The sequence below is a fragment of the Zonotrichia leucophrys genome, chromosome 6 (genome assembly GCF_028769735.1).
Source record: "Zonotrichia leucophrys gambelii isolate GWCS_2022_RI chromosome 6, RI_Zleu_2.0, whole genome shotgun sequence".
NCBI lineage: Eukaryota > Metazoa > Chordata > Aves > Passeriformes > Passerellidae > Zonotrichia > Zonotrichia leucophrys.
Window position 1 is genome coordinate 28,315,850 of NC_088176.1, and position 15,596 is coordinate 28,331,445.

General features: G+C 41.8%; 1 protein-coding gene across 3 annotated transcripts in view; it reads right to left on the reverse strand.

Annotated features, from left to right (window-relative positions):
- The window catches only part of FAM13C (family with sequence similarity 13 member C), a 115,729-nt gene that overhangs the window by 18,097 nt on the left and 82,036 nt on the right, over positions 1–15,596 (reverse strand). For 2 of the 3 annotated variants that reach the window (XM_064717269.1, XM_064717268.1), the window contains exons 12-13: positions 9,736–9,799; positions 3,979–4,129 (exon numbers count right to left, since the gene is read on the reverse strand). In XM_064717269.1, coding sequence (XP_064573339.1) covers positions 3,979–4,129; positions 9,736–9,799 — 215 coding nt within the window. Of the gene's footprint in view, positions 1–3,534; positions 3,601–3,978; positions 4,130–9,735; positions 9,800–15,596 lie in introns of all 3 variants that reach the window. The other variant, XM_064717267.1, reaches the window with a different exon arrangement.

Sequence of the window (15,596 nt, forward strand, 5' to 3'; positions counted from 1 at the left end):
CAATGGCTTAAATATAATTATATTGGACAATATCCAACTGCTTTTGCTTTACAAACAACAAAAAAAAATTCCTATTTTATATTGTATAATCACAGTTTAGTCTGTCAAGCAAAAGTTACACAACTCTTGTATTTACAAGCTCATCTACTCTTACCAGCATCATCAATTAGAATTATGTTAAGCATTTTTACAATGAGACAATGTAGTTGATTAATTCTAACCTTGCATCCTTCCTCTAAGTACTTGATCCTCTGTAGGTCAGATTCAGCTCTCCAAGATACCACAGCAACACCCAAATCTCCTAAACCTTGTATGAGATTCAAATCCTTCCTCAGAGAGACCCCAGGAAGGCACCTGGGAAAGGCAGGGGGGGAGCACTGAGCAGTCCTGGGCAATCATGGACACTGACAACAGGCAGTGACAATGGCTGGAATAATTGGTGTTCTGCAACAAAAGTGTTCCCTCTTTCCTTACCCTGTAAAATTTTTTAAAATTAATACCTTTGTTTGGGTTTTGATCTGTTGTTGTTGCTGGGTTGTTTTTTTCTGAAGAACAGTATTGTCAGTGAGAAGAACCTGGCTTCCCTTGCTTTAATTTCACCATCTTTGAACTTCAAGAAACACATAATCACTGGGAAATAGGTCGACTAAGAACAATTGCACAGTTTTTCATGTTCTGTTATTACAAGGAACAAGTATTAAGTAGCAGTGCCCTCACTGTGAAAGGAAAATGATGTGATAAAAAGATCAGCTAGTCTGTGTTTGATAAGTGAAGGAAATAACTTTCCAACATTTGAACTCTGACTTCCTGTGGACCTAAAAATGTCCTTCATGCAGGAGACAGCCTGTACCACTGCTAAACCATATGGTGACAGACATTTGCTGCTCCTCACATCTACAGCCAGACAATTTCATAGGCACAGCCCGGGCTCAGAAATGGAAGAAATGCACAGGTTCAAGACTAAGCACTCCTGGAAAATAAATACACAGGAAAAGGAGGGCTGGTGCAGCTCCAGTGTAAAACCAAGCACACAAAGTTCAAGGAGGTTCTTTTATTCTGCTAGCAAACAGAAGGGAGACAACCTGCAAGTTTATAATTTGGGAATATTTCCCAAAGGCCAGGGCACTTTCATTTCCTTGGCCTTCTGACAGCAAGGCTTGAATACTCGTGCAACTTTGCTATGGCCCAAGAAAGAGTTTAGTTTCAACTGTACTAGAAGTGCATTAAATTACTACCAAATAGTCAGAAGTGGTCAGCAAATAATTTGGACTGATTCATTTCAGTGGCACAACTACTGAAATAGTAGGACATCTCAGGGTGATAACACTTAAGGCCATCATCCTGATTCTAGTTCTGTGTACATCCTAAACAAGACACTAAATATTATCCTAAGAGTAGCCCATGAACTGACCAAAATTCTACCTGTCTTCATGTATCTTGTCTAATTTTAGCCTCTATTTTTTCCAAAACTGGGAATTAAAGCCACCTCTACCCAAGCAAGTAACTTGCCCCTTTTAGCATCTATTCCATCCTATCTACTCCATGCAGCTTAGCACTGACAGGAGAACACCACAGGAATTAAAGCCAAATTCTAGTGTCTGATAATCTGCAGCATGGTTCAACAGGTGGACTTCATATGACAAGTCCTATGGTACAGGCTTGTATTTATGCCTGTGATATTCTTCAAGTGAAACAATAATACACAGAAATCTCTTGTATAGAAAAAATAATATTCAGATGTAGTGTGCTCAGTCCTAAACACATTACATCTGTGAATATCTCTATCAGAATTTTTAATTTAAAAGTCATTTAGAAGTCATTTCCTGTAGTTAGGTTCAGCTGCTCATTGCTGCAGGCACTTATGTGGTGTAATCTCATATTCAAAAGTACAGAAATTGCACCCTACTTTTCTATAATTCCCCCTTTAAAAAACTAACTTTGGTACCCATCACAACTCTTTACAGACTCACTTTGGCAACTCCAATTCAGCTCTCACATATTCAAAAGTAAACTGGAAATTGCTGACTTTTCTCAGAGATAATTTACTGCTCATCCCCTTAAAATTGGCATCCTGTGGCACCCTGTCATCTTACTAGACTGTTGTATCTTCAATCTCCATCCATATGATGTACACTTTCTAAAATTTGTTGATTGAAAGGATTGTGTTAATTTTCCCATATCCACTGAGGAAAGGCTGATAACTAAAGATGGGACATGCATGGCACATCCTCTAGAAACTCTTCCCAGCCTGGTACAAATCCCCGGACTTCCAGCCAAGGTGGAGCTCAAATAGCCAATAGTGCCCTGTGACAGCTCAATGCATCAGAAGATTTCAGCAGTAATTTAAGAGACAGAATTAGGACCAGCTCTGTCTGTGCAAAATGGCAAGTTACTAAAAATGCCACAAACCACAAAGCAGATGTTAACAGGAATGAGGGCATGTTAAAACCCATTAAATAGATAAGCTTTAACTAAAGCATGAGTTTGAACTGCTGGAGTGGCAGAGCATGCTCCGAAACTGTGCAAGAAAAATGCTACATCATGCAACATTTCCCCATGTGGCTGCAGAGGGGAAATGGGAGTAGAGAGAGGATTGGAAGCAGCAGTCACCACCAGCATAAATAAAAAGAAAATCTAATCAAAACAGCAAAAAATAATTAAGGGGAAACAATTAAGAACCATCCTAACAATGAATTATGAAACCACCAGAGCAAAATAATGCAGCAAACTACTGGGAAAGGAGTCCTTTCCACCCTGACACAAAGGAAAGGAGTCAGTGCAGATTTTGGGTGAGCTGCAGAATGTCTTTTCCTGTGCAGCACACAAATGAGACCTGTTTCTGCTTCAGATCCCCATGAAGGTTAGCCCCAGTCCAGGCTCCATAGCCGTGTTCAAGAGCTATTAAAGTATTTGCCTGGCTGGACTAACACACCCTCTTTTTAAAAAGAAAACAAAACCAGGACATTTAGCATTTTTAGATTCCTTCATCTTCATAATAATTTGATTTTTACAGGCATCGTTCCTTGATTTTTCCAGTGCCAACCTCAAACTTTGAAATTTTTTAAGTAAAACACTATAATTCGTGTAATACTATAATTTTTTTTTTGTCAATAACCTAATGTTATTTCTTGCTGAAAATGCTGAGCAAGCAGCTCCTAAAATAAGTTCTTCTTAACCCAGAATTTTTTTCTGACATGAAACAATTGCAAAGGGATTACTGACCTACCTGCCTTAATTTGAACCATACATGGTGCACGACTTAGGTATTTGTGTATTCATGTCACTTGTCTGTGAGATGTATTAGTCACACTGCCTTTGACCTATTTTTCACGAGCAGTGACTCCTCTTCTATTGAGCATCACGACTCTGCCAGCCCTGTGACTACAAGCCATGAATTGACAAAAACAGTGCTGAACCTTAGGGCTATTTATTTCTCTATTGAGGGAAGAGGGAGAGATAACACACCACAGTTTGCCCAGCTGGGTAATAATACAGGATCATGAATGATTAAAATCCACATGCTGTAAAACTCACCTTCGCTATCTCTCTGCTGATGCATTAAATTAAAATCAATAATAGGAGAAATGAAGTGATATTGCTCTGACAAAAAGAATGACAAAAATAGAATTACATGATATGGCAGGTGATCTCACACAATACAGACATAGGAAGTAAAGAGAGTAAATTTACTTGGGGAAAAATAACAGATTAAAACTAAAAAATAAAATAATTTGGATTCTTAAAACCTCTCTGAAAAGGAAAATTTCCTCTCAGAAAACAGGACAGTTACAGCTGTTAATTTCCATTCTTTTAACAGGTATCACCCCTTTTTACGTTACACAGCGTTTGCGGGAGGAAATGGTGCTTTGCATTAGCTCTGCACTGTTTCCCAGAGGGCTGCAAGCCTGATTTTAAAGTGCAAGTCACAAGGCTTTTTTATAATTGCAAATGAGAGCACATCATGGCACGCTGGCTTACCTCCACAACTGGCCCCATCAGCTTGCACACTGCTGTGGGCTGGAGAAGGGGCTGTGTCCTTGGGTGCCGGCAGCTGGGGAGTTTCCTCCTGGGCTGGCAGAAACGCAGAGCACAGATCAGTTTCCAGGGCTTGCAGCTTCAACAAAGAATTCTGCAGACAAAAGCAGAACATTGGGCTGGGTAGAGAACAACGGGGATCAGCAATTGCTCTTCAACTCCCGGAGCCCATCGGCAGCGCCTGCAAAGGGGTGTTCCACTGCCAGCTCCGGGAGGACGTGGGGGAGCAAACGTGCACTATTCCATGAGTTTCTTGACTCCTGGTTATTTAAGTCCCAATTTACATGGATTATTCATGACACGTGGGAAAGATGACTTTGTCAGCAAGAGGCGATTTATTCCAGGCAGCCAAGCTGAGATGGTGTCCCTCCTCTTGGGCTTGAAGCAATACATTAAGGAAGTATTTCATTCATTGGGCTGACATCACGATCTGATGACATTATGTCCCTCCCCATTTACCATTCATAAAAAATCAAATCTCCCTCTCCAGCCTGTGAGTGCAGTGCACAGCAGTGAACAAAGACTTACTGACAACACGATCACTCAAGGGATTCTTGGGAGAGATATTTTTTTTAATTGGCTGTTTTAGAGATACTTCATTATGTAGACAGGGCTTTTATGAGGGCTGCTGCCAGTTCTACAGGGCAGTAGATCATTTGTGATCCGCTGCAAAGGTAAAATCAACACATCATTGTCACTGGCTGCAGGCAAATCAATGACAGGGACAGTTATGTGCCACCTCACTTCCAGCCTCTGTGCCATGCGTGGTCCAGCTCTAATCTGAATTTTTAATGCTGCATGCAGCACTGAGCTGCACGATCTGACACAAGCATCTCGCTGTGATGGAAATGCTGTGAAAGCCCTAATCACCATCTGACTGGGCAAAATGAATCACTCCCCACACCCCACGCATCCAGCTCCCCCATCTCAAGGGAAATACAGCTCAAAACATAAAACAAAACCACACAAGGCTGTCCTAATAACCACACAGCTGGCGCACACAGAATGTACGTATTACATTAAGTCACTCAAGTGATGCATATTTATGAAGGACATTTTCTAAAGAAAATAATCTGAGATGCAAAAAAAAAAAATCCTCAAATTTATACCCTGAAAAGTCTTTCCCTCAGTGTGTCAAACACCTGAAACCAATTTATTGATTCATTTAATGAAAAGTGAATTGATTTATTGGCCTGATTTCCTTTGTGTGACAACACATCACCTACGTGACAAGTAGTTTATTACATCTTTCCATAATTTTTGTTGTAAGGCACTCCTTTTGTAAAACTAAAGATAACTTTTGGTTAAAAAAAAATCAGCTTGGTTGTCTGAGAAGATCAGGGATGACTTTCTGCCTTTATCCTTTCATCCCTTTTATAAAATTCAGGAAAATCATAGAAATCTTCTTGCCCCTAAAAGCTTTCAGGGAGCAGTGCATTTCCTTGTCAAGCAAAGGATGCTGACTTGCATCATACATACGGCACTGTTTTGGGAAATCCTCATTTCCCATTGTCTGTCATCCCAACTAAACCCAAAAAAAGTGGCTGTGAAATTATCACAGACAGGCAGAATTTTACAGTCATTAATGTCATCTAGCAAAAGATGACAGTTTGTACCTGTTACAAACCAGTGAGGACTCTGATGACAGCATGGACCTTACCAGGAGAACAGCTGAGGAAAATTAGGGAGAACACAGATGACAACCCAGAGGATGTGCCAATAAGGAAAATGTAAGTGAATGCCTGATAAAAGGACTTAACCTTCATGGACTATTACTTCAAGCATTTGACAAGAAAAATCCCATTTCAAGAAAACACATTCACTTTGTATCACTATTCCTTATGACACATTGATATTTATGGGAATTTCAGTGTAAAAGCATTCTCACAGACTACATTGTTAAACACTGCATTTCAGCAATGCTTATGCTGTTATTCACCAGCTGGTTTATATTCGGTCGCTCTAAATGATATTTTTTACCCATCTGGGGAAGGTGGGTGGATGGCAAATTTCCAGCCACTGCCAAAACACTAAAAGAAATCACATAATAATGATAATAGAAATACCTTATCTATTTTCATGAGTGTGCCCTTGACAGGGATTTGAGAAAAACACTAAATAGCTTTGATTGTCTTGATGTTACCAGGGAGATGATGAATCTGGAGTGTACCACCAACCCCATTTTATCCTCAACCACAGCAGAGTGCTACAGCACTGCCACACTGCACTGTCCAGGAAAAAGTCACCACAAATTAACAGGAAACGTGGCAGGAGACACAGCTGACAGCAAAGGCCAGCACATCTGGCTCTGGGGGAGAAGCAGCCTGTGCACATGCTGCTCACAGCTCTGCCATGGCCAGACCTGTCCCCAGGGCCTGCCTGGGCCACCTCTGCTCATGGCTGGTCAAAGGAAGTTGCTAAACATGTTAGAAGCCAGTGCAAACAGCTGAAACACACAGAGGGAAAAGTCAGGCCATGGTGGGCATCATCACCAATTTGAGAATGCCCCTACATGGAAATCCAGTATGACAGAAGTAATTTAAGATGTGGTGTCCTATACCAGCTAAGATCTCAGTTCAAATACTTCAGGTATGGTGTTCATTCCAGGTTCATTATGGTGCCTAACATGAGGTTTTCTGATGCAGTAATTCCTGATCCATGCTAATGCAAATGAAAGGACATATTGCAATCTCAAACGGATCCATACATTGCACTGGAAAAAAATAACCATATTGTTTTCTCTTAAGAAGAGTATCCCAAAAATTTGAAAAAGAAGCAGTTATAATTGTCTTGGATGAAGGTTTCTTATCTCTTCTTATGTCCTCTTAAAGCAACCGACAATTCAAAGATCCTAAGCTAAGCCGATTCCCCTAGTGAAGAAGCATTGTACCTTATTACAAATAATGATAAAATGAAGATATTTATAGGAAGTCAGAGAAAAACAGGAAGAGAAACAGTGTAGTCCTTCTCAGCCATTTGTTATTTTTGATAATACTTTAAGAAAACACAGTCACTGACATGCCATAGCCTTTGCTGGAGAAAGCACAGTACAAAAGGAATGCCACTCCCAGAGGAAGCTCAGCCTGTAGTAGAGACACCTTCTCTACAAACTGAGCCAGGACCCACTGATCATCACTCCTTCCAACCAGTGATTGTTGAAAAGGAAGAGGGGAGGCCTTAGGGTAAGGAATTACTGAGATAACAGAAAATCTCTCACATCTAGATGAATGCCACACAGTGTTATATCCCTCTGGAAAGTGGGATACTGAAAGAGCAAATTCTCCCAGTTCATCACCAAAATGCTGTGGCACTGAGAGGCAGTACCCTGGCATGGCCCAGGGCCATGCCCAGCAGGATCAGCACTGAGGGATGGGTTGGTCAGCATGTCAAGGAGGCCATAGCCTGACAGGAGACAATGTGACAAATGAGAGCCCTGCCCCTAGAAAGAATTTATTTCCCAGATAAAGGATTACCATTATCAGCATCCTTTGTCTCATTCTTGTGGACACCAAGGGTTTGATAAATTGGGCTGAGGGAAGCTGAGGGAAAAGGAAAGGACCCAGGTGTGCCCCAGCCATGAGCTCTGCTCAGACTCAGCCAGGAGGCTGACAGCCAAGGTGAGGAGCAAAGCCCAGGCTTGGTGCTTCCTGCATAAACTGATATCACCCTGACCCTCACACAGTGCTCCTGAAGGAAAGGATGCCTGCAGCCTGCCCCTGGGCCTGCCCCTGGGCCTCCCAGACAAGAAGGCAGCTATTCTATTATATCCAGTTTATTGATGGATTTACTGGATTTATGAAATCGGCTGGGGCAGAGAAGGAGAGTAATCCAAGCTTTCAGCATTTAATAGCCTTTGAAGTGATTCATATTGGAAAAAAAACTGAGCAAATTTCAACCTGTTCCATTTTTTCACTCTAAGGAAATTAATGCTTTTATATGTCACACTGGAACAGCTTTTTAATCTGAGAGTTCAGGTTAAAATAAGATAGGCACATTTTATGGGAACATAAATAAATCTCTGCAGTATCCGTTAAGGCAATATTTGTGCCTTAAGGCATATGACATTTTCAATTCAGAACTTCCTTTATGGGGAACAAACAAGCAACAATAAGATAGAACAAGATATGCCCTGGGTCTGCATAATGCCACGGGTGAGCAGTGAAGAGAGACACCACTTTCTCTATTCTAGAAAGAGAATTTTTCTTATGGCACAGATTTGCAATGGACCTGAGACACAAAAAAAATCTAAGATTTTGCAAAAGAAAGCACCAGGTTGAAACCCTTGCTCATTCCTCATTGGTTATTAACAATTTATTTACATTTCTAAGCTAATAATTGGTTTTATTATGTTATACTGATTTATTACAATATCTTTTTTTTTTTAGCCTTTAAGGAATCCTTTGCAAGGATTTTAAATGGAAGCTTTCAAGCAGAAGCTTCAGTGAATATTTGCATTGGGGCTTCTCAAAAGAAACAATGACTTAATGATTTCTCCCAGGGCCTGAGGTGGCTCTAGAGAGGCTGAGTGTACTCTCTTGTATTGTCACTGAATGTGCCCTGCCTGTCAGCATTGAGATTTTCTACAGTGAGCTGCACAACAGTGACATAAAATGCAGAGGAAACAATTCACTGCAAGGAGAAGATTAGGTCTGAGTTCCTTTAAAAGGACACACTGTGGTCTTCCCCTAATGAAAGTCAGGCATCTATTAATAGACATAGATGCTCTCTGGCTCATTATGGAAACAAAGCCTTCTTTCCCAGAGTTTTTCAGGAATGGGCTTCTCTTCACCCAGCTCTTTTCTCCCACTGGTTTTGTTGTGTTGTCTTGGCCTACACTAAACAACCCAACTGCTCCCGTGTCCCCCACTGTCCTTGCAGGGTGAGCGGACTCTGTGCTGGGGGGCAGGGTCCCCAGGTGCGCGGAGATGCTTTATAGGCTTTCCCACTTGGCATAACTGCAAAGCTTGGCTTTACCCCCTATCCCTCCCAGGGTATTGCTGGCTGTGAGGACCTCGCCCAGGCTCATCCATGGCTCGATGTCATCACACCAACAGCTGTTGTGCTTCACCCACACTGTGCTCCTGGCACAATCCCTGTGAAAGCAGCTTGTTCCAAGTGTCACTGGTGTCATTTGGCTTTCCTTGATTCCCCTCTTCAGCTCTCCCCTCCTTCCATCTTACAACCAGAGCACCTTTTAGACTCCATTGCACTGCTCCTAGCTTACTGCAGGATGTAGCAACTTTGAGAACTCCTTATTTTTAAACAAAACATATTTATGGTCCATATTTATATGACATATAATATATAAATATATTCTATAAACATATACTATAAATGTATGATAAATAACGGTTCACATTTAACAGATGAACCGTTTTGAGCTGTAATAGGAGGAAAAAAATCAAATGTTTTTGAAAGATGTCCCTTCACTCAGTCAGTACTGAGTGATTCTTTTCTGAGCATAAACAAAAAGCAATCTAAAGTTGGCTTAAATCTCTTGCTTCTAGCTTTTAAACTATTTTAGCAGTCTCATATCACATTTTAAAGCTTTTCTTCAAAAATATGACTACAATCTTTCATTAAAAAGCTAATCTAAGATTATTACGCAATTACATTATTTCAAGACCTTGAAATTAGGAAAAACCCAAAACATATATTCAAAATATATAACATCATATTTCAACTTTTGGTTACACTTACCTCATTTAAGCTGTTAAATTGATCAGTTGCTTCCTTTGGTGAAATGCTTGTGCTCTGATCTATTCTACAAAACAAAATTTTAAAAATCATTCAATAGATTGCCTATCTGTGCTGCAAATATCTCAAGCTTTTCATCATGTGTGTATGTAATTTATAAATTACAGAATTATTCTGTTTTACTTAAGAAACAGCACTTCTATGAAAGTAACATCTCTATTTTTTAACCCATTCAAAACAACAGTGGTTTTATTGGAATCCTAAATAGTACATTTAAACTGTTAATGAAGTCCTGGAAAGTATGACATTAATATCTGGGCTCACTCTGTTGTGACAAAAAGTTCTACAGATGAATGATCTGTGACTTGGTGAGCTAACAGGGTTAATGCCAAGAAAAAGCTCAAACACATGCTTAAATCTAAGCACAATTTGTCCCACATGCTTTAAATCAGGAACAAGAGTTTTCCTATATCACAGCCATAAAGAATAAATCTTTCCATATTTAAATTTGATGGCATTTCAGGCTCCCAATCTTCTGCTTTTGGAAATTTCAGAAAGGCCCCAGAAGGCATCTGGGGAAATCCTGTGAGAGAGATGCCCTCATTTTCTAGTGAGTGTCACTTGGCTGCCATCAGAGATGTCCACACCTTTGGTTTTCTCTCAGCGTTGCTGTTTCTCCACACGAGAAGAGGAAAGGAAGGCCCTGGACTAGTGAGGGGCAGATCTCTTCCCCCTGGCTGCGGCCACTGAGGAGCTGTGCCCCACCCATGGCCCGCCCAGCTCCCAGCCTCAGGGTTAGCTACTAATTCAGTACACCAAGGAATGAAACTCCAGGCTGGAAACAGCTTCCCACAGACTGATTAGCCCCAGCAGCCTCCCACCACCACTCTGTCCACCCCCAGAATGAGCTGAGGTTTCCCACACCTGATCTCAGAGCCCGACATGGGGGTACCACAAGCTGACTCTTGACTCAGGGGAAGCAACAAAACTGCAGCTGTCTCAGAGAATGAGATTTGTCAGTGCTGAAAAGGTGCTGATGTCTGCTGGACCCTGGAGACTCACTCAGAGATGTGATCAAACCCAACACAAAACCCAGATTTCTTTGCACAAGATAACTCATCTTTTTCTGGACATAGAGTCATTCCAGCAAAAAGAAATAGCTGTAAAATCCTCTAGAGACCTCAAAATCAGAACAAAGAGATGCAGAGGTGTTTCTTGTAGTCCTTCCTGGATTTGTGAGGCATTTAATGACTGAAATGATGGCTATGCCACTTCTCTTACCAAAGCAGACACATTAGATAGCTACACCAGGATGAAAAACCACTTGGCTCCAAACAGGATCCAAGATGTGCAATTCCCATAGGAACAGAAATGAGTCATGAGAACAGCAAAAGGACTAATTTAATAGGAAAGAGTGAAATATTTATAGTTTGGTTTAATAACACGTAAGGAGGCAGCTGCAAGGCTACAAACAGCTGAAGAACTAATTCACTAATGAAGAAAAAATATTTAAGGTGATTTCTTGCATTGAACTAGAGCTAGACATGAGGGAAAGGATGAAAACAACACGTGTCAGACTTGCACATTTCTGGTCTTTGTTTCAATAACACCTTTCAGGGTGCATAACAGAGCAAATGGGAACTCCCTTTAATATAAAAAAAACCCAACTTTTTTTAGAAAGACAAAAACAAACAGTAAATGCTAGCAGCACTCTGTACAGGAACTGTACAAAGTTCTACATCATTCACAGCTGTACACCTCATGAATCTTGCACTCTGGAGAGTAAAAGGTTTACAGCAGCCATGAGGTACCACATCTCATTCAGGCTGATGCTCTTGCCAGCTGTTTTAGGATGCCCTTAATCTTTCATTTTACTGTTCCCTTTTACACTAGAAATACTGGAGTAAGATGCTCTTATTTATGCATTATTTGGATTCTGGAGATGCTGAAATCATTAAGATGAGTAACCATTTCTGGGTGATGAGCATTTGCATTTTCAGTCTCCTGTGTGCTGAGCTGATCTTACTCTAAACAAAGTTTTGGGGTGTGCTTTTTCATTTTCACCAAGATTAATTGCTCTGCTAGGCAAATGCAGGTTTTCTGATTGTCACCAGGCAACACAGGGCTTACAATTTAATAACTATGGTTTGGATTCTACTCTCATTAAAAGTCAATCACAAAATATCCATTAACTTCAAAAGCAGCAGGAACAAGCCCTCATTTTCCATCTGTGCTGAGTACATTAAAATTATTTCAAGCCTTAGCTGAAATTTTGAATAATTGCAGGCATCCTTATTTTGTATAATTTACATCCTGTAAAATAATGAAAATTTAATTCTCTCTGTGGCTACTACTCAAAGATATGTCTCTCACCCTTCTTTATAGACTGGCTTTGGCAGAATTATCCTTTTCTCCATGACAGAGATGGCAAAGATGCAATAAGTAACATGTACATTTGAGGTTTGTGGATATAAGTAAGAAAAAAAAAAAAAAAAGGAAAAAACCCCACCTAAATTCTAATTACCATAACAGAGCTCCTACTTGACTTCAAGGGGGAAATAAATTTGCATGAGCACTGTGCTGTTTAAAATACAGACCAGGACATGTGAATTTCTGAATTATGCACAACATTACTTTTAAACCTGCATAAAATTCAAATAAAACCACATAATTTTAAAAGCTGGGGAAGATGTTTGAAGATAACTTAAGCAATTCCCCACCACATTTCCCCTGTGAAACCCAAAGAGGAGCATTACCTTCTGTAACTTGCAAATGTCACTGCAGCCCAGCTGTGGTGACACAAACCCCATCCCCAGGCTGTTTATGTGTTTATGCAACACAACACCACACATGTGTAGTGTCTTGGCATGGGTAATGCCAGAGTGAGTCCTGCCCCTCAGCCTCACAGTATTGTGTGGGATGAAACTTTCCAGAGTCACCTGCAGTGTACCCTGGCCCAACACTCGTCCCCTGTGTCCAGTCAGGAGCCAGTGAGGGTGGCCTGGATGGTTGACAGCTCAGCAGTGGCAGTCTCAGCTCCCTGGCAGGGCACTGATTCAGCCTGTCCAGAGTTACAGCAGAGCACACCACCAGCACCTCTCAGCACCCAGAAAACAGAAGGCTCCTTTCTGAGACCTTCCCAAATGGCAAAAAGCATTTTGAAATCTAAACTGCTGCAGGTGGATGCTTCAAAAGCACACCTGTGATTGATTCCTTAGCGAGCGGTGCAGAACCGCAACAGGCTTTGGGGTCAACATCAAGTGCACACCTGCAATGAAAGAAAAATCCACCTTGAAGGGCCCAAGGGCAGTCCCTGAGTGCTGGAATGGGAGGTCAGACAGAGAACCAGTGTAGCAGTGCCTGTCTCAGGAGTCCCAACCCTTGTGTAACCCAGCCAGCCCTTGTTATTCTTACCATGAGCAGCTCTCATACTGAGCAGGTGTGGTCCTTACTGGGGCTGCAGCAAGAGCTGCTCTTCTTCCTCCTCTATCCTCCCCCCATCCCCACTTTTGCTTTTTTTCTTTAATTGCACTGCAACCCAAAATCTTGCTCAGAGACTTTTCCCTGCCTTGGTACAAGTATCAGTGGAACCATAAATACCAGTATTTCAATGCCACCATCTCTGAAGAAATTGTTCTTAAGAACCAGTCAGTCATTTCCCAGCTTTCTCCTTGCTTACCTGGCTGCCTGTGCAGGTGAGGAAATGCAGCCTCTCAGGCTCTGCCTCAGCCATGCAGGTCTGCACGGGGACATCAGGACTTCTGCAGCTTCCCTGCTGCCTCCCTCTCATCTCTGAGTTGTAGCTGTTCAGCAGAAACCCGGGAAACCTCAAGGGTTCCCACCTGAACTGCACTCTCAAAATATACTTGCCTTGCAAACGTAAATACTGAAAGTCTTGCTAGAGCTTGGCCTCCCCTCAGGGAAGCACAGAAACCTCAAGAGGCTCTGGCTGACCCCAAGATCCAGGGCATTTCCACCTCTACTGCAGAACAATCACAGCTCTGACACCAAGAGCCACCCTACAGCCTCTGCCAAAAATAGAGTTACAGAATCATGGAATAGGGACCAGCCCTGGGACCAGATAAATCCTGATAAATGAAACCACTTCATTCCCAGTTTATTTGGGGAATGCTGAAGAGGCAGAACTTTCAGGAATTTTTCTTTGGCAGAAAACTTCACCCCAAACTGTAGTTCTGAATTCCACACTGACTTGACATGCAGCCTTTGCTGAAGCACTGACCTTCCCACTGCCCAGGGGTGCTTGGTTTCAGCCTCCTCTCTCTGTAGCAGACACCTGAGAAAAGCACCAGGCTCTGCTCAGGTACCTGCACACAGCCTGCAGCCCACTCCAGTTTTGCTGATTGCCTTTGAGAAGGCAGTTGGCAGAAGCAGCTATTGTAATCAAGTGTATTGTTCCATACTGGCTTTTCTAGTCTCTGTTTAAAAAAAGGCAATTCCTTTATTTGTTCCCAGGGCCTGTTTATAACTTTTATCTGCCTTCTATCAAGGTGCAGATTATATTGCACTCATATCCAAACCCAGCTACACACAATGACCAGAGCAGTATTCAGAGTAATCACTGGCAATAGTATTAGAAATTCATGTTCTGGAAAAAAGGTGCAAAGGTTCCCTTCCATGCAGATAGCATTTCATCTACTAAATTGATGCTGATTTTCATAAATCATACATGATAAACACCTCTTGAGGTTGAAATCCTTGCTTCACAGGTCAGGTACAGCTTAGCCAAAAACAAGACACTATTCCCTTGTCCTTCTGACTGCAAATCTCTTCAAGTCTACTCTCCCATTTCCTTCAAATCCCACAAAACTTTCCTTTATTGTTTCAGTGATTACCATAAATTGAAATTACCCCCTCAAAGAAACAATACACATTTTTAAGCCAATTCTGTGGATTGTTGCTCTTACATGGCCTGGTTTGTTCTTCTCTGTCACACATCAGTTTATGAGAATCCCTTGTTAGAATATCCTAAACTTGGATTATTCTGCTTAACAGGAACTGTACTGAAAAGTTGTTCATATTTCAGCAGTCTTTAATCCATATTTAGACAAGTTAAAATTATCTGGTTTTTAGCTGCCTCACAGATTTCTTAAAAACCTCTGTAGAGTTCAGAGGTATTTAGACCTTTAATCCCCAATGAGACTAAAGGCAGAGCTGTAGCCCCCTGCAGCAATTCAGTTAAAGCAGAAGTAACAGCAGGATGCACTAGAAACAATCAACCTTGATCCTTTATTTGAGACAGAAATAAATCCTTCTCCTGCCCTCCCCCTACACATCTGATATATGAGGAGAGGTGTATAGGAGCACTCCTGCAGCAGTGTGTCCCTCTCCTCTCAAACCCCAGAGAGCTTTTAGTCTGACCTAGGGACACAGGCAGGTGTCATGTCCCAAAGCATTGCTATTTTTACCAGCAGCCCAGCAAAACCAGTGGAACACAGTGAAACTTGGGGCTTGTGGTGCTGGCAGATGTGTTCTGCCCAAATGTAGCTGTGATTGCTGCCTGTTGCCAACACTGAATGCTTAACCTTTGCGTGTCCCACAGCAGAGAAGGCAGAAAGCAAGGCAGGACATCATGCCCTGGCAGCAGTGTCCCAGCCTGGTGCAGTCACCAGAGACCCCTGTGAGCTGACACATGGACTGGCCCCTGCTGTGGCCCTGCCAAGGCAGCACAGGGAGGGTCACCAGACATAGGTGAGTGGAAGTGCCCTGGGTGGTGGGAGTGCCAGTTCAAGGACAGTTACAATAAATAAAGTGTGTGTGTGAGGCCAGAGACCTCGTATCAACACTTGTTTATGTTTGAAGTTCCTTGTCTGAGAGTAAAGTCACCTACTTTCTTTTTTCTTTTT